This window comes from Brienomyrus brachyistius, chromosome 1, assembly GCF_023856365.1.
Source record: "Brienomyrus brachyistius isolate T26 chromosome 1, BBRACH_0.4, whole genome shotgun sequence".
Classification (NCBI taxonomy): domain Eukaryota; kingdom Metazoa; phylum Chordata; class Actinopteri; order Osteoglossiformes; family Mormyridae; genus Brienomyrus; species Brienomyrus brachyistius.
Genome location: NC_064533.1, coordinates 49,760,655 through 49,784,101, shown reverse-complemented (window position 1 = coordinate 49,784,101; position 23,447 = coordinate 49,760,655). Strand labels below are relative to the sequence as shown.

At 43.0% G+C, this 23,447-nt stretch overlaps 1 protein-coding gene across 1 annotated transcript in view; it reads right to left on the bottom strand.

Moving 5' to 3' along the window:
• LOC125741311 (kalirin-like) overlaps nt 1-23,447 on the bottom strand; it is a 92,550-nt gene that overhangs the window by 55,308 nt on the left and 13,795 nt on the right. The window contains 9 exon segments of the mRNA XM_049012726.1: nt 22-171; nt 632-850; nt 2,590-2,709; nt 4,873-5,039; nt 6,061-6,256; nt 8,833-9,007; nt 10,163-10,332; nt 16,252-16,443; nt 23,061-23,183. Coding sequence (XP_048868683.1) covers nt 22-171; nt 632-850; nt 2,590-2,709; nt 4,873-5,039; nt 6,061-6,256; nt 8,833-9,007; nt 10,163-10,332; nt 16,252-16,443; nt 23,061-23,183 — 1,512 coding nt within the window.

Here is a 23,447-nt window from a genome sequence, read left to right as displayed (position 1 = left end):
ACCAGGGTGTAGATGGCGTACTTTAAGGAAGGCTTCCTTCTGCTCTAGGTGCTTGCTGATGAGCGGGATGACGTGGTCCGTCTCTGCGTTGGCTCCCAGTTTGTCGTGCCCCCCGCACCAGTCCTCATCCCTCCGGTACTCCTGCTCCAGACTCTCCAACACACTGCATACCTGAGAAAAGCCGCACAGTCACTTCAGCACAGGCCCCTCCCTGACAGCAGCTCTGACAGCCCACTACAATAGCAACACCAAGACCCTCTTCAGCCAATCTATATGGCATGACATGGACACACGTACCAGCTGTTTGACTAGCCACTGATTGTTGTATCACATATTCATCACAGATAAACAAAGAAAACAACAGTTCGTAACATTATTTACTGCCAATCTTATTGCAATGTCCATACAAGGAAACACAACACTGAACACATGGAGGTATAGCTTTTCTAATTCTGTTGCAGGGCATATTATCAGGAAAATCATGTAGAGATCCCATAAGCACTAAAGTTCTTAGAAATCCAGCTGAAATATTAATGCAAGCAGCCTGGATGCTCCATTCTGCAGAGCTAATTTTGACTTGATTTGACTGATGGCTCCTTTCTCCCCTAGGGGGCAGCGGCACACGGCTCACCTGCTCCGACGTCTTGTAGAAGGCCACGGATGCATTGACCAGCTTGAGCCGGTCCTCCATCTTGAGCATGAGCTGCTGCCAGTGCAGGGCCACCTTCTCGGCGCAGCCGCGGATGGCGTCCGGGTCGTAGTGACCCGCCTGAAGCATGGCCTCGGCCTTCTGCTGCACCTGGAGGGCACTCTGGTGCGTCTTCTGCAGCGAGTTAGCATGGAACAGGGACTGGGGGGGGGGAGTTTGAGACGTGCCCACAAGGGGACAGAGGGAATGAGCCTTTCCTTGGTCAATATACAGGCAAGGCGATCAAGCCTAGCAGTACTTTTTAAATAATAAAAGATAAAACTTTTATTTAGTTTTGGAAAGAAAAAATCAAACTGTGGTTTCATGTGTATATGACAGCATGATTAAGCATGTGCCCTGCAATGGACTGGTATCCCATCTAGAGTGTACTTTCTGGGATGGGATCCAGACTAACACCACGATCCTGTACTCGATAAGTGAAATATGGATGGATGGGTAGATGAAACTTTGTTACTGTGGGTAAAAAAAGACAAGAACACTGTTGCACATGGCTTATGAACAGGATCGGTCTCCTTTTGATGACATCATAAAAACCTGCAGGGAAAATTTATACAGCTTTTATTACGCACGAGAGTATACCTATTATTCTAAATACCGTGAACTTTACACTTCATCCTTTTCATATATGTCACCGTCAAGAGTCATAGGCTTTCTCTGAAGATAAAACATTGCCCTGCTTGGGATCTTGTTGGGTCAAACTTTGTTTCAGAGGAAGAAATAAATCAGGATTTATGGTGCTCCGAAAGCCTTTTTTACAAGTTGATTCAATCTTGCAGAATTTAGCCTGCACAGGGGGAGACTCCGCTGACGGCCTGCCAAACCAAGCCCTGATTTATGCCCGCATTTAAGTTCATTTAAACTCACCAGAGGGGCCAATAGAAAAAACCGGGGCCCGAGCTAAAACTATTGTTTTCAAAACCTCCAAGATCGAAATAAAAATAAACTCACAAAAATGAAACCGCCATTCGATGTTTTATGCTTCCAACTGTCTATAAATTTAATTAAAGGATAGCAACCCTACACTCAAAAAAATTAATCAATACATAAATGCATAAGAAGCATTTTTTATGTGACATAAAGGTCTGTCTATCTGAAATGTAGACAAAGGATCTTTTTGTCTAACAATATAAAACCTGATAAAAAAAAAATGCTAGACATGAAATGATTTCCCATTTTGTTGTCAAATCATACGTGAAAAACTCACAACATACAATTCTCATTCCAATTCTGACAAATGTTAGTTAATGGAGTTTGATCAAAAATAAAAAAATAAAATAAGTAAACCAGACATGAAGTTCATTGCTCTTTAAAACCATTTACCAGTGCCGTGTCTGAACACCTTGGATGGGGTCTTTGGTATTTTCTGGTATAAACAAGTACAATAACTAAAATCACTGTACTGTTACTCAAAGGCTAAGGGGTTTGCAGATGCATCCAAAACTGTACAGTATTCTTCTATAAGGAAAGAGGCGACCATTAGGTAACTCCTACTACATCCTGCATGCCCAATCAGTAAAGTTTAGATACAAGCTGTACAAAGGGTTCATTTTTAAGTATCCAAATGAATTCCAGAGAATGGATGATTCCCAGAGAGAGCACATGGCCTGTGTGGTTTTCCTGAATGTTGGCCTTAATAGGGCCGTATGACGCAAATGCGCCAGAGGCTTTCGTGTTTAACGGGAGATACACGGAACACTCCGGCACATGGTCACCCGTGAGCTCACCTCCGTAACACGGGGCCTAAAACCAAGAGGTTAATAAAAACCACTAAACAAAAACAGGCCCAGCACTGCCTCCCCCACCTCTCGTCCCTGTCCCACACACTGAAGCCATTAGCCCAGCCGTCCTACGTTCCGGGGGGGGGGGGGGGGGGGTATTACCTCGATGGCCAGCTGGAACTGCTCGTGCTCCCGCTGCAGTTGCTCTGCCTCCGACAAGGAGCTGGCACTCACCAGGCTGGCGTGGAGCATCGATTCCCCATTCCGGATCCATCCCAGGACCTGCGACACGAGGAGCATGCAACTAAAAACATCATGCCCACTTTCCCATTAACCAATCGCTACACAGTAACCATAATGCAACAGTAATGACATAAAGAGCCAATATAGGTTTTTCATTTTTTCTGCAGGTATCAATGACTACTAAGCAGCCATCTTCCCTAACTATAACTGGTCATTATAACTTAACAGCTCCAATAGAGTACTAACGAGTAATAAGACAAATGTTTTTTTTTTTTTTACAATCAAACAATGAGGCATATGAACAGAACGGTTATTTAACGTATCCTAGTGCATGTAAATCGAACTCTTGCAGGTGCATTACAGTAACAATTCATAGCTTATGCATAAAGCACTGTGTAGATAGAACATAAAATCATCATCATCCCTGTTTAGAAATCTGAAAACTTGCAGATTTTCCATGGCACCATCCCACAAGCCACACCGGCAGTTTTATGGGATTCACAGATCTGTTCTTCCCCTTTAACAATGACAGCTGATAGACACCAACTGGTGCAAAGTGCCTATGCAGCATTACTGTAAGGTAAACAGCACCAACATCCAGTGACATTCGTAAGGCTGAAGAATGCCGATTATTCTAAAAATACCGCTGTCGAAATATTACTACTTACTCCGACCATTTCTTTTAACAATCCGAGAGAAATTAAAATTAAATGATCTGATGCCATGTAGGCAGATGAGCCATTATCTCATACGAGATCCAGAAGGATCCAGAAGGCTTCCACTGCTGGCTAAAAAGTCAGTTAACCGCTTTAGCGGATATATAGTTTGCCTGCGTTGGTGTTCCCTTCATGGCAATATGTTGGAAGCTGCCTGAAGTGGTTTTTCTCATTTCACCCGTCAGTACAACACTTTATACACATTTGCAGCTATACAAAGTATTTGTGTTACGCAGCGAAATCTTCACAAAGAACATGGGCGAATTTCATGCTTGATTACACCCCCCCCCCTCCATCTCAGAGATTTCCTCATGGATTCTCCTCTTTGTCTTTTTGGGGGCAACAAATTTATGTGGGAATGCAGTGCAAGCCCCTTCCCCCTTTGGGAATGTCACTAAAGGCCGGCACAGAGAGAGAAAGACCCACCCTGGCCAGCATCTCAGCAGGGAACCTCCTCCTATGTTGTGCAAGAGGATCTCTATACACCTCCTCCAGACCCCAGATGAATGTACCTCCTGCACAAACGGACCGGTTCTCCACTGGTGGTCTCCCGAGACACATACTTTCCCAGTTCTGGACAAAATAAAATTACTCCGCAACACTACACCTCATCTCCTGCTTGGAGGACAGCACCCCTGAGCTCCCGACTACTTATAGTGGCTGTTCATGACATAAACGTGGTTTGTCATGAAAATGAACACCCGTCCATGCCGAAACGAATGCTGCCAGGGTGATGACAATAATGATGGGAGAGACACACCTCCGCATCCATCTCACTGATGAAAGCTCATTCAATTATGAATGGATGTTCAACAGTCTTTTTGAGAAATATTCAATCGACGAATGATTGTATCGGGACCATCAGTTATTCAAATGTATATAAGTTACAGTTTTCTACAGCCGAGAAGGTATAACATATTTCAGTAAAGGAGTGGGAGTATGAAACTGTCTTAGGATGTTACTAAAAATGGTACAGTCAGTTAAACTACTTTAAGTGGAAAACCGATTCTGCGTTTTCCAAGAACATTCTTGCAGCTAACTTCTACCTTTTACTTGATGACTTCCCATATGGTATAATACTTTTGCATTCATTATAATATTCCTCCATGCAACTCTAGCATATCAGGAGCAAAAAGACTCAGAAAAATTATTCTGACTGCAGTGAAACCAAATGTACACATGAAAATTGTTCCTTATTGTTGCAAATAAGTTCTCTTGGGTCACCCCATAGTTTTATATACGAGCGAAAAGGCTGGAAAAGAAGGACCCAAGTTATGGGCTTAGAGGGTGCTTGAGGTCAAGAGGAAAAGTGTAGTAGGTGGTATTCTCATACCTTAACTGACTAGGTGTGGAGAACTGACCAGTAACCAATAAACAGCAAGTAACTGTAGACTTTGGTTAGCAGATTTGCTACTATTGGACACCTCGTCTGTGACTGCTGCTAACAAGCAAATAAGAAGTTCCATACAAGAGGGTCAAACCTGACCTGCTTAACCTCAGCCTGCAGGTGGCGCAGTTGAAGGCATTGTTCTAGCCTTTTCTGCGTCTGGTCGGCACTCAGGTCCAGCTCGTGTTGCTTCTCATGGAGGAATTCGAGCAACTCCTGGACCTGTGTGGCCAGGTCCACCTCCTTCTCACTGGTCAGCTCGATACCTGCAGGACACAGTGACTGGGGTGTTACTGGTCATGCGACAAAGGAAACCACTTAAAATGCCACAATGACACCATGGCTCTGCCCACATGATAAGAAAAAAAATTATATTTGCCATATATATTCTTATATAATTCTTACATCCATGTTCCTCTCAAATTCATAGGACACAAACATTCTACCTTTTAGATGGTTTACAAAAAAAAGCTGCATTATATACAAACAAGATTTTATACCATCTCCCCACTAGATGGAAGTACACCATATACTATGATTTTTTTAAAGCCACTTCAAAGGGTTTTGTTCCTTAGGGCCGTTATATGTTGCTATACAGGCATATCGTCAAGGCAACGTCACGATGTTGGCAGGTACAAATTATCTTACCAGACTATTTTTGGTTATAAATGGTGCTATTATAAACCGTCGAAACAGATATCTGTGCTTTCCATTAAATGACTTCACAAAAGAGATGCACAGCTGTTTAATTAGCCAATCAAACGTCTGCCTGGGCAGTATTAAAGTCACCGCACCCACTGATTAGTTGACACGACTCACTCACAGCCACCCGAGAGCAGGCCAAGGCCGTTGTCGGGTGGGGGGGTGAGTGAGCCATAATAAGGCAGGCAGTGTGTAGGAGCAACTCTTAGAAAAAGAGAAATGGTGATTTCCTGCTACGATCCTCAATCCTTACTAAGCAGGCTTTGGCTGAGTAAGTTAGCTACCTTGCTATGGTTTCAACTACGTCGAGTAGGACATTGTGCTAACAATGCAAAGGTTATGGGTTCAAATCCCAGGGTGCATATATAATTTGTAACCATTCCTTATACTTTAAGTTGCTTAAAAAAAAAAGCGTCAGATAAATGAATTTTGTTAATTCTTGCTTAACTTCTTATGTGCTTTTTTTATTAAGTAGAATGTACAAAATAATAACAAAAATAACGCAGTGCCAAGCTACCTGTAAAGGAAGTAGCAGTATGCATTGCCCCCCCCCCCCCCAAATCCCCCTGGCGCGGCGCCACTCACCTGATGCCTGCACTTCCATGATGTACTGGTGCAGGTCCTGGCCTTGCTGGATGACCTCAAAGGTCATGTTGTTCATGGCCATCTTGCGCTCCGTGTGCCTCTGGAGCCGCTGTTCAGCCGGGGCGAGCTCCTCCGCACTAAAGTCGCCCGCCTGCCGCAGGAGGTCCTCGTTCCAGGCATCCAGCTCCGCTGTGACCTGGGGGTGAGGAGCGACCGGCGGTCAGTCCCCATCTCAGCAGCAGTCGGTCGCCTTCACGTTAGGTTCCAAGCCCATTCTGGGTGGATGGCCGTCAGCTAAGGAACCACACTTAATATCTGCAAAGGTTGTGGGTTCAAATGACAGGGGCCGCCCTGCTCACACAACCCTGATACTTCACCAATCCATGAGAAATACTCCAGCATGCAGATATACTGTGAAAAAGTCTTAGGCACGTCTAAGGCTATTTATCCAGGGAGTACGTGTATATTTGCTCAGAAAAAAAAATCAATTTAATATTAGAACATACGGAAAAAAGAATAGTAACACAATAAAAACTAACGAGAATTTCTTCTGTTCGCTAAAAATTTACTGATTTCTTGCCGGATGACTAGAAGAACACAGCTTCAGGTCCCAAACCTCTCATCAGGGACACCCCAGTCATTCCCTACATCCATTTTCCAAACCGCTTATCCTACTGGGTCACGGGGGGTCCGGAGCCTATCCCGGAAGCAATGGGCACGAGGCAGGGAACAACCCAGGATGCCCATCGCAGGGCACACTCACACACCATTCACTCACACATGCACACCTACGGACAATTTAGCAACTCCAATTAGCCTCAGCATGTTTTTGGACTGTGGGGAGAAACCGGAGTACCTGGAGGAAACCCCACGACGACATGGGGAGAACATGCAAACTCCGCACACATGTAACCCAGGCGGAGACTCGAACCTGGATCTCAGAGGTCTGAGGCAACAGTGCCACCCCCAGTCATTCCATGTATTTGTTAAATTTCACCACCAGCTAACAAAATGAATTCATTAAAATTAGTCAAATGACTCAATCCAATACTGCTTTGCTGAACAAGGTGTGCTACTGTTACACTGGACAAATACATGGGTATATTGGACGGCTGCTGCAAATACTGTACTGTATATAATCAATAGTGACGGGACTACTGAGGCTTCCAAAATTCAATTAATCGACGTGGGGATTATCAGTAGCTGGGATTATCAGTAGATGGGATAATCAAGCAGCGCCAATCACAGAGTGGCTTAACCTACTTCCATCGATCACATAATTGTTTCTCATGCGGATTACATGGGTAGTGATTGACAGGATGAAGGAATGACACCCACTGAGAGCTTCAGGGCCTCGTTTCAGCCATCATTAATACCCAGATACATCATACAGCAATAAGGTATCGATTTCTGTGCAGCATAAATCATGCAGCAATTTAATTATGGCAAGTTAGCTACAATACGCTCTGAAAAAAATGTATATTCCCATTGGCCTTTAATAATTCACTCTCAGGTATGACAAAAACCCTAAAAGCAATAACTGGTGTCACATTCTTCAACAACCAGATACTATCAATATCACGATGGCCAGGCTCTCTGCGTTTGTGACCGTGATGCTGGTGTGAGGTTGCTGATGAGTCCGTGCCGCTGAGAGTGAGCCTTTGCGTGTACGGCTCCGTCCTGGTGAGGTGCGGCCGAGCCAGCCCAACATCATCGGGCCAAGTGTGCCGCAGCAGACGTCCCTGAATGAACAGCCTGGCGCGATAGAGACTGTTGCACATTTTATCTCACCTCACCCTGCTGCACACTAAAGCCAGAACCTCAAAACAGACGACCAACAGAAAGCTTAGCTGCCATTTGTGTATTTGTATCAAAGGTAAAGTGGTACATCTCATTGCGTCAATCTTTGCTTAATGCTAATTAAAAAAAAAGATGTCTCTCTTTACACTGCAGATGAAAAGATTCAGATGCTTACAGCTTAATTCCTTTATGTTTATCTTTTAAGTTCCCTCTATAAGTTCCCTATATACATTCCCTCTATAAGTTCCCTCTATACATTCCCTCTGTAAGTTCCCCCTATAAGTTCCCCCTGTAAGTTCTCCCTATAAGTTCTCCCTATAAGTTCCCCCTATAAGTTCCCTCTATAAGTTCACTCTATAAGTTCCCTCTGTGAGTTACCCCTATAAGTTCCCTCTGTAAGTTCCCCCTATAAGTCCCCTCTATACGTTCCTTCTCACCCAACCTCATTGAGTTGGGAAACTGAACATCAGGGCCAGAATAAGGCATCGATACCCCGGGAGATACAAGCAGCCCAGCACTTGACAGAGGCTGTTGAATATGTAAAATTCTGAATTTTATTATACAGCGGGGGCCAAGGTGACATGTCGTCAGGTGGACCAGACTATCTCGCTACGCCACCAGTGAGTATATATTGTTGTGCCATATATTTGTAAGGAACCTGGCGCAGGACATGCATGCCCCTTTTTTCCCAGTCTAACATCTCCTGCAGCTTCCCACAAAACAACAGCAGCTCCCGATTGGGGGGTGCAGAGCTGCATAAAGCCAGTTGATGTGTTTCCTGCAGACCTACAGTAAATAACCAATTTGATTTAATAATGCCAAAGCACAGGAAGGTGCACTCTCACACTGAATGCTCCCCACCCCTTACAGCTGTAAACCCAGCCCCCCTTCCACCTGAGACCCCTCTGCCTTGGGATGGGATGGAGGGGGGTGGAGATGCGACTCCATCTGTCTGTGGTCCCCCCCCCTCACCTCGATGGTGTACTGCTCAAAGATGCGCAGCTGCAGGAAGATGTCCAGCTTGATCTTGCGTTCGTGGAAGAGCTCCTCCATCTGGCCCTGCGCCTCGTCCAGCTGCTGTAACACGCCCTCGATGTGAGCGATGGAGCTGCCGTGGGGCAGCTTGTTGCTGGACATCGCCGAGTCTCTGCGGCACAGGAAGCGCACAGAGCGATTAAAGGCCGGGAGGGGGGGGGACACCTTAGACAGGAAATCGGCAGGTGTGGGAGTGACGGTGACAGGAAGCAGTTGAGATTTAGGCATCGGACAGCAGCAAAGGGAGCAGGACACTGACTGCCTGTAGCAGTATGGAGTGAATTTATTTATTGGTGTGAAAAGAAAACTAGAGCGATGGATTAGCGTCACAGTTGAGTTATTCAATAACGGCAAAGGCCCAGAGTTGATATTTACAGTTTAACGTCAATGAAAAACAGTCAGGCCAAAAAAGGCACATGTAACCCATTCAGGGGACTCTTGATAAACTAGTTTAAAGAATTGTGCATTTCAGTACTGATACTGCAATATAATTCTGCTTTTTTGCAAAAGGAGAAAATTAAGTATCCCTTCCATAGATAATCCAAGAAATCACCTGCCAGCTTTCAGATGCTGCACACAGGGTGTGCCTTTCGGTATCAACAATGCCTTCTTTCTTACAGACATTGTCCAGGGTACATTAATCATCTGATTGGCTGATGACTGCAGTAAGATCTCATGATAGCTCTTATTACATCGACTGCATTTCTGTTGTATGGAAGCCAGCACTGCAAGGCCAGCCCTGACAGAGACATATAACCCCATTTAGCTTTAATAAAACATATAAAATAACAGCGGCATTCAACAGATTAAAGGAAATAGCATTGATATATACTGCTTATATGCGTTCGGTATATTGCTGGAAATGATTTCACCAGTAGCAACAAATAGCGAGGTAGACACCTTCTCTTTTGTCCACAGCAAAGAAAGCTGACATTTTATAGAGTTTTCCATCAGAGTGATATAAACAATACAATGTAAGTAGCCCATTTAAAAAATATATGCTACATAATAACCCAAGACCATGGAGCCAGAAACCGCATCAAGGTGCTTAAATTTATCTATTTAATTTAATAATTTATTTATTTTATAGAAGAAATAGACACAGAGCTATACTCTTAATCATCTTGTACACTTGTCTCACTACTGGTCTGAAATACTAACCGAATTGCTGGAAAAATTAGCTATGATCTGACACACTGGTCAGATAACCTCCATGGGTGGATACTGCCTACACCATCCCCTAGTGGACGCCCTACATGCCAAGTACCTCAGTTGCTGGATGAGGTCCTCTCCCTCCTTGATGACGTTGAGCGTGGCCTCCAGCGTGGCTGTCTGATGTTGCTGAAACTGCTTGATGAGATCCTGCACAGAGTCCACAGAGTCTGAACACACCTCCTCCAGGAGCTCCTTCTGAAGGTCCTCCATCCATGTCCAGAGCTGAGGAGACATTCAAAATGGTCAGTAAGCCCAGACAGGGTGTGCCAGGCACGACGGATGGGCTGGTAGTGACAAATTTAAGCAAAGCACTTCAGAATTTTAAGCTAGCTTACTTTGGTAAGATGATGTAAACATTTTAACATACCTGTGCTAACATAACCTTGTGCTAAAGACGTACCAAACCATTCTCAAATGACAAATGTCAAAAGTAGGATTGAGCATAAAATTAGCCAGTCCCAGAACAATGATCTGGCATGCAAACTGAAATACCAATTTTTAGAAAAGTTTTAAATAGTCTTTTTCTCAGTCAGGGGTGTCCTCAATATTCATGGTTAGTAATCGATTCCTTTTTAGCTAATGTTAGAACTAGAATCATTAGTAGGGTTAGAAAAGTTAACAGTAAAAATATATGGGATTTTTCTAGCAATGGCTAGAATTTTTCTGCCCACAGAGGTGCTGGTAGGCTGCTGATAAGCTATTATTCCTTACAGGCTGCTGGTACATATCTCCTATTGGCCAAATCCACTGGCAAATGTCTCTTTTTGACAATTAAAATAACAATAAATCTCAGCCCTACACAGTACATCACATCCATTAAATCGGTCTCTGTATAAATTACATATTTATGTATTAACATTTTGACAAAGACACTAATCGCTTTTACATCATCAAGAAACAGTAAGAACGGTCCTCAAAAGTGCAGATTAATAATAGCAAACAGCACACAAGCCTGACAAGTAAAATGGCACTTCACAGTTTTGACAGTGAACGTGTTGTTTTCTTATTTACACTCCAAAAAGAGTACAGCTGTGTGGCACTGAAATTTGGGCTACTGTAAGACTGTTAAGACCATCTTAAAGTATCCTTTCAAAGAGAAAACATTTGAGCTGAAAAACAGCGCCACAAACCACAAATTATTTGCAGGCATCTAAAGACCCAAAAGACAGTTAAATCAAAATGCAAATAACATTGCATTGATTTATCGATCGATCGTTCCATCCCTAATACACAATAGCCCGCAGAAATACTGCCAATTTTCACTCCCATCAAAGATAATCCACCGTTTTAGACAAAGCTGGAATCGGCGCCTGGCAGCGGCTTGACGGCCGTTATCTGAGCAGTGTATTTTCTGAGTTATTGATCTCAAACTTGGCAAGGGAGGGCCACTGATCACTGATGGATTGCCCAAAGCTTTAACAAAAGCTTCTTAATCTAATCAAGTGAATTCTAATTAAGCTGCTCAAAACATTTACAGAAAACCTTCATCTTCTAAGATCAGCACGGTCGACAAGTGTAATATATAACAGCTTTTCAGACAGGACTCCTCTCTGTGACGTCCGAGACAACAGAAATAGTTGCCCTTTCATCATCTGCAGCACACTGGGCCTCTAATCCTTAATGCTAATGCAAATTAGCAGTGGGCTTCCATATCTCAAAAGCTGTTGCTTCTGAAACAGGAGAAACTGAGAGCAAATACCAGTGATCACAAACACACAATAATGTTTGCAAATTTCGGTGTTAAAAAGTAGCAAAAGCCTAAAACTACACAGTGACTGGTGAGAAGCAGCAACGATGAAACCCTCCATTATAGTACCTGAAGTGGGCCTTTGCGGTCCTAAAGCTGACAGTTCATTAGATTATTCCAGCCATTTGTGAATTCTTTATTAAGTGCTGACTCTGAAAGTGTAGTTTGAGTGCGAATAGTAATATTGGACATGGCATTTCAGGAGCAAATAACGTAATATTATCTTAATGACGTGAACAACAGCAGTACCCTAGACTCTGAAGGTGGCTGTAAAGTATAATTTGCACAATAAATCAGCCAAATTAAAGTTAACTTTCTTATGCAACAAATATAAAAAGCAATTCTCTTAATCAGGCAAATTGTTGAGTGAATTTCATGTTTAGAACAAAATGAATCTCCAAAGCAAGGGTTAACATTTGTGAAACAGTGGCTTCTGCAATTTCTGCTGTTCCCATAGCAACTGTTCTACATGTCTGATCTGAGCACGTTCAGGATTACAAACAGCGCTTTCTAATCTTTCTCCAGTCCTTTATTCTGCCGGATTCCTACTGTACATCTTAAGCCAAAATAGGTTTTGCAGGATTACAAATTTTTTTTTAGCATACTGTAACCCTTGTGTAAAACACACGATTTTCCTGGGATCAAACTGTTGCTCCATATCAGCTTTCATTATAAGGATGGTGACATCATTTTAATAAAAGATATAAGTACCAACATTCAACATACATCCATCCATTTTCCAAACCGCTTATCCCACTGGGAAGCGGGGGGTCCGGAGCCCATCCCGGAATCAATGGGCACGAGGCAGGGAACAACCCAGGATGGGATTTGCCTATGGGCAATTTAGTAACTCCAATTAGCCTCAGCATGTTTTTGGACTGTGGGGGGAAACCGGAGTACCTGGAGGAAACCCCACGACGACATGGGGAAAACATGCAAACTCCGCACACATGTGACCCAGGCGGAGACTCGAACCCGGATCCCAGAGGTGTGAGGCAACAGTGCTAACCACTGCATCACCATGCTGCCCCTAACATTCAACATAATAGAGATTAATAAAACCTCCAGTAATATATCATATCTCCCTTAATGCTTTCAAATTCTGTGATCTGATCACACCTTATCATTAGTCTACTACAGGCATGTTTATTACTATGGACAATATGTATGTTGAAATTAAGTTGTGGCACCCTTACAGGTAAAAATGAAAATAGTTTCTCTTTCTAATTCAGCTCTAAATTTCGTCCTAAAGCAAAGCCTTCCCGCAGGCAGAACATATAATTTCCCATCCAATACGCCATCAATAACTGTAGACCAATAGCTTTAGGACGAGAAGGTGTGATTGTACAGCAGGATGTATCTCAGGTTGCGGCATGAGAGAGTGGTGGACCACAGTGTCCACAAGCCACACTCAAGGATCAACATTTCTCAAGAGAAGTGCATAGATCTTATTTACCACAGCGATCCTTATAGAGAGAATATCCCACTTGGGAACAGTAGGCCTATGCCATATTACTAAACTGAAAGTTTCCACTAAAAGTTCTCCATCTCCAGTGGTGAACATTCAGAGTCCTGCTCTTATGAATATTCATCAGCAAGGAAAATCATTGCATCTTTGGCCTGGAACATTACAGATATGCTTTGAATTTTCATAACCATCCGTCATTCAGAAGTGAGGCTTGATTACTCATAAATATTCATGCCTGCAGTCGGAGACTAGTAGAACTCGTTAGTACAGATGGGAATGAATGTAATCTCGCCGGTGGGAAATGAGCTGTGATGCTATCACTCAGGAGGGAAGTACACGCAGCAGACACAGCCACAAGAAAGTTTTCTCACTGTGTATTAACCAACACCAATTTCTTTCTGTTGAAAAATTGCAAAAATAAAGAAAAAGATGCAAAGCTACACCCAGGAGCAATCTCCATGAACTTTAAATAACATCGACATTTTTATGAAAATAACACAACAAACCCTGGGCAGGGCGCACCCTGACCACCAAAGGCAATACGGGTCACATCAAACACCCACATTTTCCAGCATCTTAAATGCATTTCCTTTATATGTAAATGTCATTGGGGTCAGTTAGACAGGATCTTTACTTCAAAGCTCTCCTATAAGGACCTGCTGACCAAGCTAATCACTCTTACCTCTGATTATAAGAGCGGCAGAAAAGCTAAAAATATACCACCCCGCTTTTTTTACAAGACAAATAGAGACCGATTCAATGTTTTGTTTGGCATTTTATAGAGGTTTGGTCTCGAGATCTCATCTTTTTTTTTTTTGCCCTATCGATTTAGACTGAGTATTGTAACTTGACCACCACTAGGGGCACTCCTGAGCTAGTGACTCCTTCGATCATTGTGAACTCTATTAGCAGCTCCCCCTGTTCATTTTTGTGTACTTGACTATGAAGGCCATGCTCACATCACTGCACAGGTGACCACCAGCGTTTCCACAGCCTTCCAGAAATGTGAATTATTTAGCTTTCTGTTCACTCAGCAATCTGAATACCTCCTAGGCTCATTGCAGCCTGACATACACACATATACACACTGTGTATGAGCTGCTTATTATCATAAAAACACAGGATCTGAATTCAAAAGGAAATGACTGATACATTTTCAGCTCCATTTATTGCAATGGATAAATGGTACTAAAAATCATAAATACATTCTCTGGGAATATAAATGTAGAAATTGTAGTTTCTGCTCTGTTTTGGATTTACAGAACATTAATACGCCACTGTGTCTCCATGGTGACCATGAGATTTTCCCAAGTGGTGAAATTCCCTCCAGCTGACAAGGCGACCTCGCGCGGAGTGAATTCAGACGGGGAGCCGGCGGCCTCTGCCTCCTAGCTGGCCCTCGGCCCTTCATCCCGAGGCCTGATCTGAGGTGATTCTTGGCACTGTTTACTCATTCGTCCAGCAGGAGCCAAGCTCTCAAAGTCATTCTGGGACCAGCCTGCCAAAGCCTCACGCTAAAGCTACCGGCAACGTTTTTTGGGACTCCGTATCCCAAAAACTTTACTCTCCTGGTCTTCCCGAGGGTGCCGGTATCCCAAAGCCTGGCATGGTTCCATTCCTACTGTACCCAGAAAGTGGTATTTTCCAAGCTTTTACGTGCAGGGTGTAGAAAGCGGGGGGGGACAAACTGTCAGCTTATATGGCCGCTAACTCAACCAAATCCCATGTTTGATCCCTCTTATTCGCTCAAAGCAAAAATTATGTTAAAACCTATTTTAGCTGCCAAGGGTCTAATACACCATGTATGATCAATTTAACATAGCACAACAAAAGCCTTTCCAATATACAGACAGACGTGGGACCCAGAGTACAGGGAGTCTACACAATAAAATGGATCATTGCCTTTGCATATAGTCAGAACAGTGGGCTACTTAAAACATAAAGATGTCAACAAGGAGTAAAAGAATGAGCGAACGTAAAACAGCGCTTCTTTGAAAATGCCACAAGAATAAAGAGCAAATCCATATTAACAGCTTGTAAGATGCAGTGTAGCAAATCTGTAATCCCACAATGATCTGAGATCTTGTTCCTGATATTAAACCTGCCGAGGGCTTAGAAACCCCCCCCCCACCACCACCACCACCACCACCACCCCACCAATCAAAAAATAGCTTTCTATCCTGGGGCCCACCGCCATAACCACATTCCTAGCATAGTTTGTAGACCACCATGGCTGCCTGAGGAACATCTTACGTTGGAAATTAAAGTACTGAAGGATCAAGGGTTTCAGAAATTAATCATCCCGCCAGTTTGAAGGAAATGCATCCTTTTAAAATTCCACCTTTTTAAATTAGGAACAGTGGGCTCAGAGACACCGGAAGCGGGTCAGTGGAATGCAGTGGCGTGATCGTAGGGCAGCGTCCGAAAGCAGACTGGCTGCATTCCAGGCGTCCCTTTAAAACTGCCCCCTCGTTCGATGCTCGAAGACCCAGCTGATTAGGGGGAGACGGAGAGGCATGTCACAGGGCAAAACAAAAGATAAAACCTTCTTTTTGGAGACAAAGCAGAAAAACTCAGTCTCTCCAAGTCCTACAGATTATCATTATCCGATTATAAACAAACAAATATGGATCATCCTTGCTCACATTTCAAGGAGTGCTACTTCAGCAAAGCACAACTTGTCCCCATAGGAATCTCTACTCTGCATATTTGACTCTGCACTGGACCTCTGCCCACAAGCAGTCAGCATCACAGCACACCGCAGAAATGGCAGCAGTATCCCAATGGAATAGATGCTACTTTTCATTCTGTTTCTAGTTCTCCACATGCTTCACAGAATTCAATATCTACAGATTAACAGATAAATACAGTGACCATGCCAAGCCTTCTATCCATCTCCCAAACCATGAATGAGCAGACATCTTACCTCTTTGGTGTGGGTGTGGAAGGAGACCGACATGTCTAGAAGGAGCTTTCTCTGTTCCACCCTCCGAACAAAGTCCTGGATCCGGACCTCCAGGTGACGGGCCGCCTTGTAGATCTCCTCTGGGTCGCATTCCCCGGTCTGGGCTAGCTGCTCAGCGGCCTCCATGAGCTTGTCGGCATTGGTGTAGGTGTTCTGTCCCAATTGAAAAACAACAGAAGGCAGGTTTAGCACTGAGGTCCTTCAACATCCCTCGGTCAGCATTGTGTTGAGGGACCCAGATATGAGTGCATCAAAGCGAAAGCCAGCAGGCCATCTGGGGCTGAGGGCCCCGGCATCATAATTCCTGGGCTGGCAGCAGGTCAGGCCTGCTTATTTTATCTGTGTGTCAGTAAGTCATCTGCCATCAGACCGGATTAAATCCCGGAATTTGTGGGGCTGCCTGGGAAATCCCGGGAAAGGTACCAGTGAGACCACCTCATGAGGGGGGTGACCCCAGTGCATTTAAAAGGAGGTGTAATTACACAGCCTTAAAGGGAGGTGGCGCCATTGCTGGAGGAGGAAGACCTTACAGGCTTCTTCAATCACTGACAGGTAATTAAACCTGTTGCTATATTTCAGTATATCGCTACGAGCCAAAATGAACAAGGACACATTTACAGTCCTGTGAAGGCTAGGTGCCTTTTTAGTTTTGGCGTACTTTTGTTCATATGCTTTATATACGCAACTGTGCCTGAAAATAATAGCTATATCATCCATCGATCCGTCCTGGAGCTGATCCAAGGAAACACAAGGCATCAAGCAGGCGGGTAGAACATCACTTTCCAGGCAGGTTCTGAACAGGAGCCATTCCCCAAGTGTGTTTTTTATGTTCAATTGATAGCTAATTCTGAAAAATAATAATACGGTACATAATAATAATGATAATAATACAGTAATAATAAGAGTAACTACATACAGCCCTATACTGTCCCTCAAGCCAGAAACTGCTGTGCAGTGTTTCACATTGTAATGCGTGCATTTGTTATTGCAAACAATGGTATTTAACATGAATTTTTAATATAACAGGTTTTAGAGCAGTCTGTGTGTGGGTACAAGTTGTCCGTAAGTCAAACATCCTTAACCCGGGATTGCCTGTGTATTAGGGGTGGGAAAAAATATCGATATTGTGATTAATTGCAATCCTGGTTTTGAGAATATCAATATCGATTCAAAAAAATCCCAAGATCAATCTAGTCTATTTATGGCTTTTCCCCGTAACTTCGAAAAAAAAAAATTGCTGAATTTTACCTGTATCACTTTCTCACTCAGCTATAGGAGGGTTGCAATAGCAAAGCACAGTCGCCTCATGCCGCCATCTTGGTGCATTGTCAGTAAATGTTAATGGAGTGCTTCAAGCAGGCGAATGCAAGAAAGTCAAGTAGGGGTTTATTCTTATACTAATCATTTTCAGTACACTGCTCAGGGTGATGTGAAATAACTTTATATAAGAGCAAAATAAATAAAATGAAGTAAAAACAAAGTATCTAAAGAGCAAATCGATATCATTGGATGTGACCTGCTGTCAGTTATGAGAATGTTGTTAACTATCTGTTTTTTCAAGTCTGCAGGTATGATTTATTTATTTCTGGCTGGGTACAACAACTGCAGAGGGAAAAGTGTGAACGAAAAATGTTAGTGCAATTATAGGGAAGTACAACAATTAATTTAATCTTATTATATATTGTTTTTCGTTATTTTATTTGTCATTTAATGGTAACAAATACCTTGCTTTGCAATGTTAATGCTACAGGGCTGTGCCTATTGTTCTTTTTTCCAACAGATCTGGTTTGATCGCACATTAGTGAATGTGTCTTAAACATAGACTGAAGAGTCCAACAACGGAATCCAATCAGGCACTTGAGAATCAAATTGTGAAGTCAGGGCTGATTCCCAGTCCTAAACAATATTCGAATGGTCTTCAAGTAAAAAGATTCTAATTTATGTGGTAGCACATATCTTTAACTTAGTCATTCTGAAACATGGCATGTGAGTTTTAGACTATTTTATTTTCAGCTATTCTTTTCAGTCAGAAGTCATTGTTTGTTCTCTGAATGAGACAGGTTGGTGTTTTTAAGGAACTAAAGCCATATGTTCGTCAAATTAATTTTGAATTGAATTAAATAGTTTACTTGGGAAATGGAATCAAATTGGGGCATCTGTGCCAATACCCAACCCTACTGTATAGAAAATGATCTACTGCTATTACTTTGCACATTTCTAACCCAGAATTCTTATTTCTTACACATTTGGGTGGGGTCACTTTCAGCAGATACAATTACCTTTGAGTTTCCACCAGCACAGAGCTGGTGCTGCTGCCTGTACTGGGCTGGTTCTCGCTTGGTGCCTTTTGAGAACCAGCCTGCGTTTCCACCCGTTTCAAAAAAGAATGGAACAGAAATGTTATCGTTTTTCACAGAATAAAAAAACACAATGTAACGCTGCATCATTTATATAAATGTGTGTTTTAGTGCAAGTTAATATTTAACATAAAATATATTTTCAGCAAATACAATCCATACTATTTTACGTTATTTTGCGACACTTTGTCTCCGTAAAATCTCCCCCGTCTGTGTGTGTTATTCTTGCTCGCTGTCCTTTCATGCATCGTGTAGTAATTCTAAAATCGGATAAAAACTAAACTTCGCTGTCTCATGATTTCTTCGCCACTCAAAAGCCATAATGTTTTATTTATTCGACCTCCGACATATTTATCGGCCTATTTTATTATTAAATCTGCCCGGCAGATCGATCTTTCGTTCTTCTCCGGTAAAAAATTATGTAACCTTATTCCATCAATAAGCTGGCAAATTGCTTCACTGCCAGGACAGCCATTATTAGACTAACTATATCGGTTATGGATTGAATTTTCCAGGTATATGGAAGGTTTAGATGCTGTAACCCGTCCAGCTTTCGCTGACGTTACGGTGCCACATTCTGAGTCCAGCTTTTCTGTGGTACCGTGCTGAATTCTGTTTTTTTCTAGCCCAGGTGTGAAACCAGTACCGGATTGGGAAAAAGCCCAGCACCAGCACCGCGTTCGTGGAAATGAGGCTAATGTGGCGTCAAATTAAACAGGCAGTGAAGGATGAGACCTGAGGTAATTTGAAAGGTTTCCTGTAATATGACAAACTAAAATGTAATATGCAACATCTAATTGTCTCCATTATTCTGTAGACCACCAACATGCACTATATGTGTGATAAGAACACAGATGGGATTCCTGAGCCATTTTCACCGTCTAGTCCTTCCCACACGTTGTTGGACAAGTCCCCAAGCGGACAGCCCTATTCCAGTCGAAGGCCTTTCTTCCAGTCTGGAATTATCCCAGCAGCCCCCATCCAGAGCTCCCAGTAATTCTCTACATCAAAACAGCATTCAATACCACCATTCAGGCTTATTCCGGAGTTGCAAAAGATGCTCCTCTTTCACCAGCCCTGTCTTTTCTCCAGCTCTGCAGGATTCACTCTGTGTCTTTTTCTTCTTGGTGACCACTTCACAGAGTTCGTTTTAGCTCCATCAACAGACGCCCAGATTGTGGGTCTTTCAGCGTTCCGCTGGCCAGTTCAAGTCGGATCCCTCTACTTTTTTGTTGGCCAAGTATCATTTGTGAAGTCTGTTAACTAACTTACGGCTCCTATTAATCGCAGCTCTTTCATTTACACCTTGTTTACCAAGGTATAGGGTCAGTGATTCAGTGTTTGCATGCTATGCAGGAATAACTGCTTCCTCTGCGCCAAACCAAAAGCAGCAATCAAGGTTTCACCTGCAATCTACTCCTGGCAGCTAGACCTTCTACCAGTTTAGAGTGTCTCCTTTGGTGGATGAAGCCCAGATTGAATCCCGTGTTCCAAAAGTGTCATTAAGTGGGTCCGTGTGAAAATAACTGTAAATTTAGAAAATCACTATAATACTCAGATGAGTTAATGCTGATTAGTGATTAAACTGAAAGCCACAATGAGGAAAATAAATTAGGCTTTTCTATCTGAATAGCCTTCTATAAAAATGCGCTAAAGCATAATATTGCTGGTACTTTTATTTAATAAATGTATTATTCCAATCAACCATTTGTGTTATTTACAAGGTTTTAAAGTCTAAGGTTTTTCTGCGATGGGAAATTTCTGATGTTCCCATGCTGATTCCGCGAGTCCTCCAGTGAGGTTTGTGACTATGCAGAACCAGCCTTCACAAGCATGAGGTGAAAATTCGACTGCCAGGACAATCATAAATACACACGTGCATAGACAATTTCCCCACGTGGATCAATAAAAGTATTGATGATGATTATTATTATTATTATTTATTATTGGAAGGGAAACTCCAGTACAGGCTGGGATCAGAACACCAGAAGAGAAGGGAAACTCCAGTACAAGCTGGGATCAGAACACCAGAAGGGAAGGCAAACTCCAGCACAAGCTGGGATCAGAACACCAGAAGGGAAGGCAAACTCCAGCACAGGCTGGGATCAGAACACCAGAAGGGAAGGGAAACTCCAGCACAGGCTGGGATCAGAACACCAGAAGGGAAGGCAAACTCCAGCACAGGCTGGGATCAGAACACCAGAAGGGAAGGGAAACTCCAGCACAAGCTGGGATCAGAACACCAGAAGAGAAGGGAAACTCCAGCACAGGCTGGGATCAGAACACCAGAAGAGAAGGGAAACTCCAGCACAAGCTGGGATCAGAACACCAGAAGGGAAGGCAAACTCCAGCACAAGCTGGGATCAGAACACCAGAAGGGAAGGCAAACTCCAGCACAAGCTGGGATCAGAACACCAGAAGGGAAGGCAAACTCCAGCACAAGCTGGGATCAGAACACCAGAAGATAAGGCAAACTCCAGCACAAGCTGGGATCAGAACACCAGAAGGGAAGGCAAACTCCAGCACAAGCTGGGATCAGAATCCAAATTCTAACTACAGAGAAACTCAGCCAAACTCAATATCACTTACAAAAACAAATAGTATTCTATGCTTTATCCATAGTCTTCCTTCTGCTGTCCAGTTATAATTAATACATCCCCAGCTAGAATAAGAAGCATTTATCTTACTAAAGTTATTTAAATAAAAATGAATTGATAGGAGGGATGGCGTCAACCATGTATGAAAAACTGAACGTATTCATGTCCTGCCAAACTAGCCACTAGGAGTGAGAGATGAACTGGGACACAATTTGGGGAAAATTGGCTTAAAAATTCTGGCAGAAGTACTCTGGCCATCTAATGAAAAACTATAAGCCTATCAGCAAGGCAAATGCAAGCCCACATCTGCTATATAAAATCAGCAGTATGGAATCCCTCTGTTCCCAATGCTGGCATGTTTTATGTCTGGGTTGTTACTGAAATATTAGAATGGTGCTGTCACATCAGTGTTCTTTCTGATTTATTGGACATTTGGATCTTGAAAGGATCCTGTTTGGGTTTTCAGAATCATGCCATGGCTCTGAATCTGATAGCTATATCACAGGCAAAAGGGCAGACATGCTCTCCTCCAGCTATGGATAGATGCGGTTTAATCAACTACCAGTGGCTGTCTAACTAGAAGTTCCAGTCTATTCTGCAGCACATCAAGCTCCACAAAGTTACATTACGGATCATTAAGCCCCAGATACAACACACACAGTACAGCAACCCCCCCCCCTCCCACCAGCCCATAACCAATGTTGGGAAGGTTACTCTTGAAATGTGACAGATTATAGTTTACTAGTGACCCCATGAAAAATGTGATTTAACTATTTTGATGACTTCATCAAAATAATTTAACTTCGATTACCTTTCTAACAACTGGGCAATAAAACAGAGAAGTCAAATTTGTCCAAACAACTAGCATCGTCTGGAAATGTGCCAAAATATCAGGACGTAACCCCTTTGTAATCACCAACATTTTTATTAGTAACTGTAATTTAATTAACTGTAATGGATTACAGATACATTTATTTTGTAATTTAATGATGTAATGTGGTTACATATAACTACTTACTCCCCAGGACTGCTCGTGCCATAACAGGAGTTGGCTGTCTTGGGTCCCTCTACTTGATATGTGCAATATATAAGGCACTACATCTCGTCGGAAGGCATGTTTTTCATGTAGTCAACGTAAACCTATATTCTTTTTTATAAATTGATGTATATTCTGGTACTCAATTTTATAACCAATCAGTGTAGATTTTAAAACAATTTTTGCTTAATTTTCAATATTAAACATGAAAGCTTTAACAAAAATATATCCATCTAATATTCCTCAGTTCAGGAAATGTCACTTTGCTGTTAATTGTATTTCGAGAGAATGCTCGTAAAATAGATTAGCACAGTGGTTTCTTTTTGTTTTAAGCAAGTGTTCAGGCAAATTAGCTTGTTTATGGTTTTGTATAGTTTACTGCCTTGTTGCCAACAGGGTTTCTAACATTGGCAGACTATCACTCCATTATGAAAAGAAAAGAGCATCTCGGGGAAAAAAACGGACCAACAAAAAACAGTGACATGTTTTGAAACGGGACCATTGTAATCCTCGTATAATAAAACTGAGGGCCGCAGCTGTTTTCAATCAATGCAGTTGATGAAAATTTCTAACCAAAAAGAAAAACCCCATCTTGAGAGACTGCAATGAAATGTCCTGCGGTTCAAGGGGGACTAATTCACAGCAGCACATGACATATGTTTGGCAGGACTCCTCCGAATCGATTTCCAAGTGTAGTAACAAGAAGCAGGGCATGGAACAGATTGCTGGGGGGGGGGGTGTACAGCCTGCGGAAGTAGGAATTTGGGGGGGGGGTCTCACCTGGGCTACCTCCTCGAAATCATCATGGCGCTTCTGCAGTGCTCGTGCCCGATGCAGCGACTTGCCCACCCCCGTGTGCTTGCTCAGGAAGGCCTCTCCATGGTTCTCGATCCAGTCTATCACCTGCAGGAGCGGAACACATGGTCAGCCGATGTTTGGACGATCACCCACCCCCCATGTGCCCCGGCAACTTCCGGACGCCGCACGCTGCCTCAGTCCTCAAATCATCCTGCCACACGCAGCCTGGCTTACCCATTCGCAAGAAGCTCAGTATTCAGCTGAGTTCTGCAGTGTAGAGCAAGAGATGCTCTCCTGAACACTTTTGTGAGGCTTGGTATTCATCTGCACCACAGAAGTCGGCTGTGCTTATTTAAAATTTAAACTCTG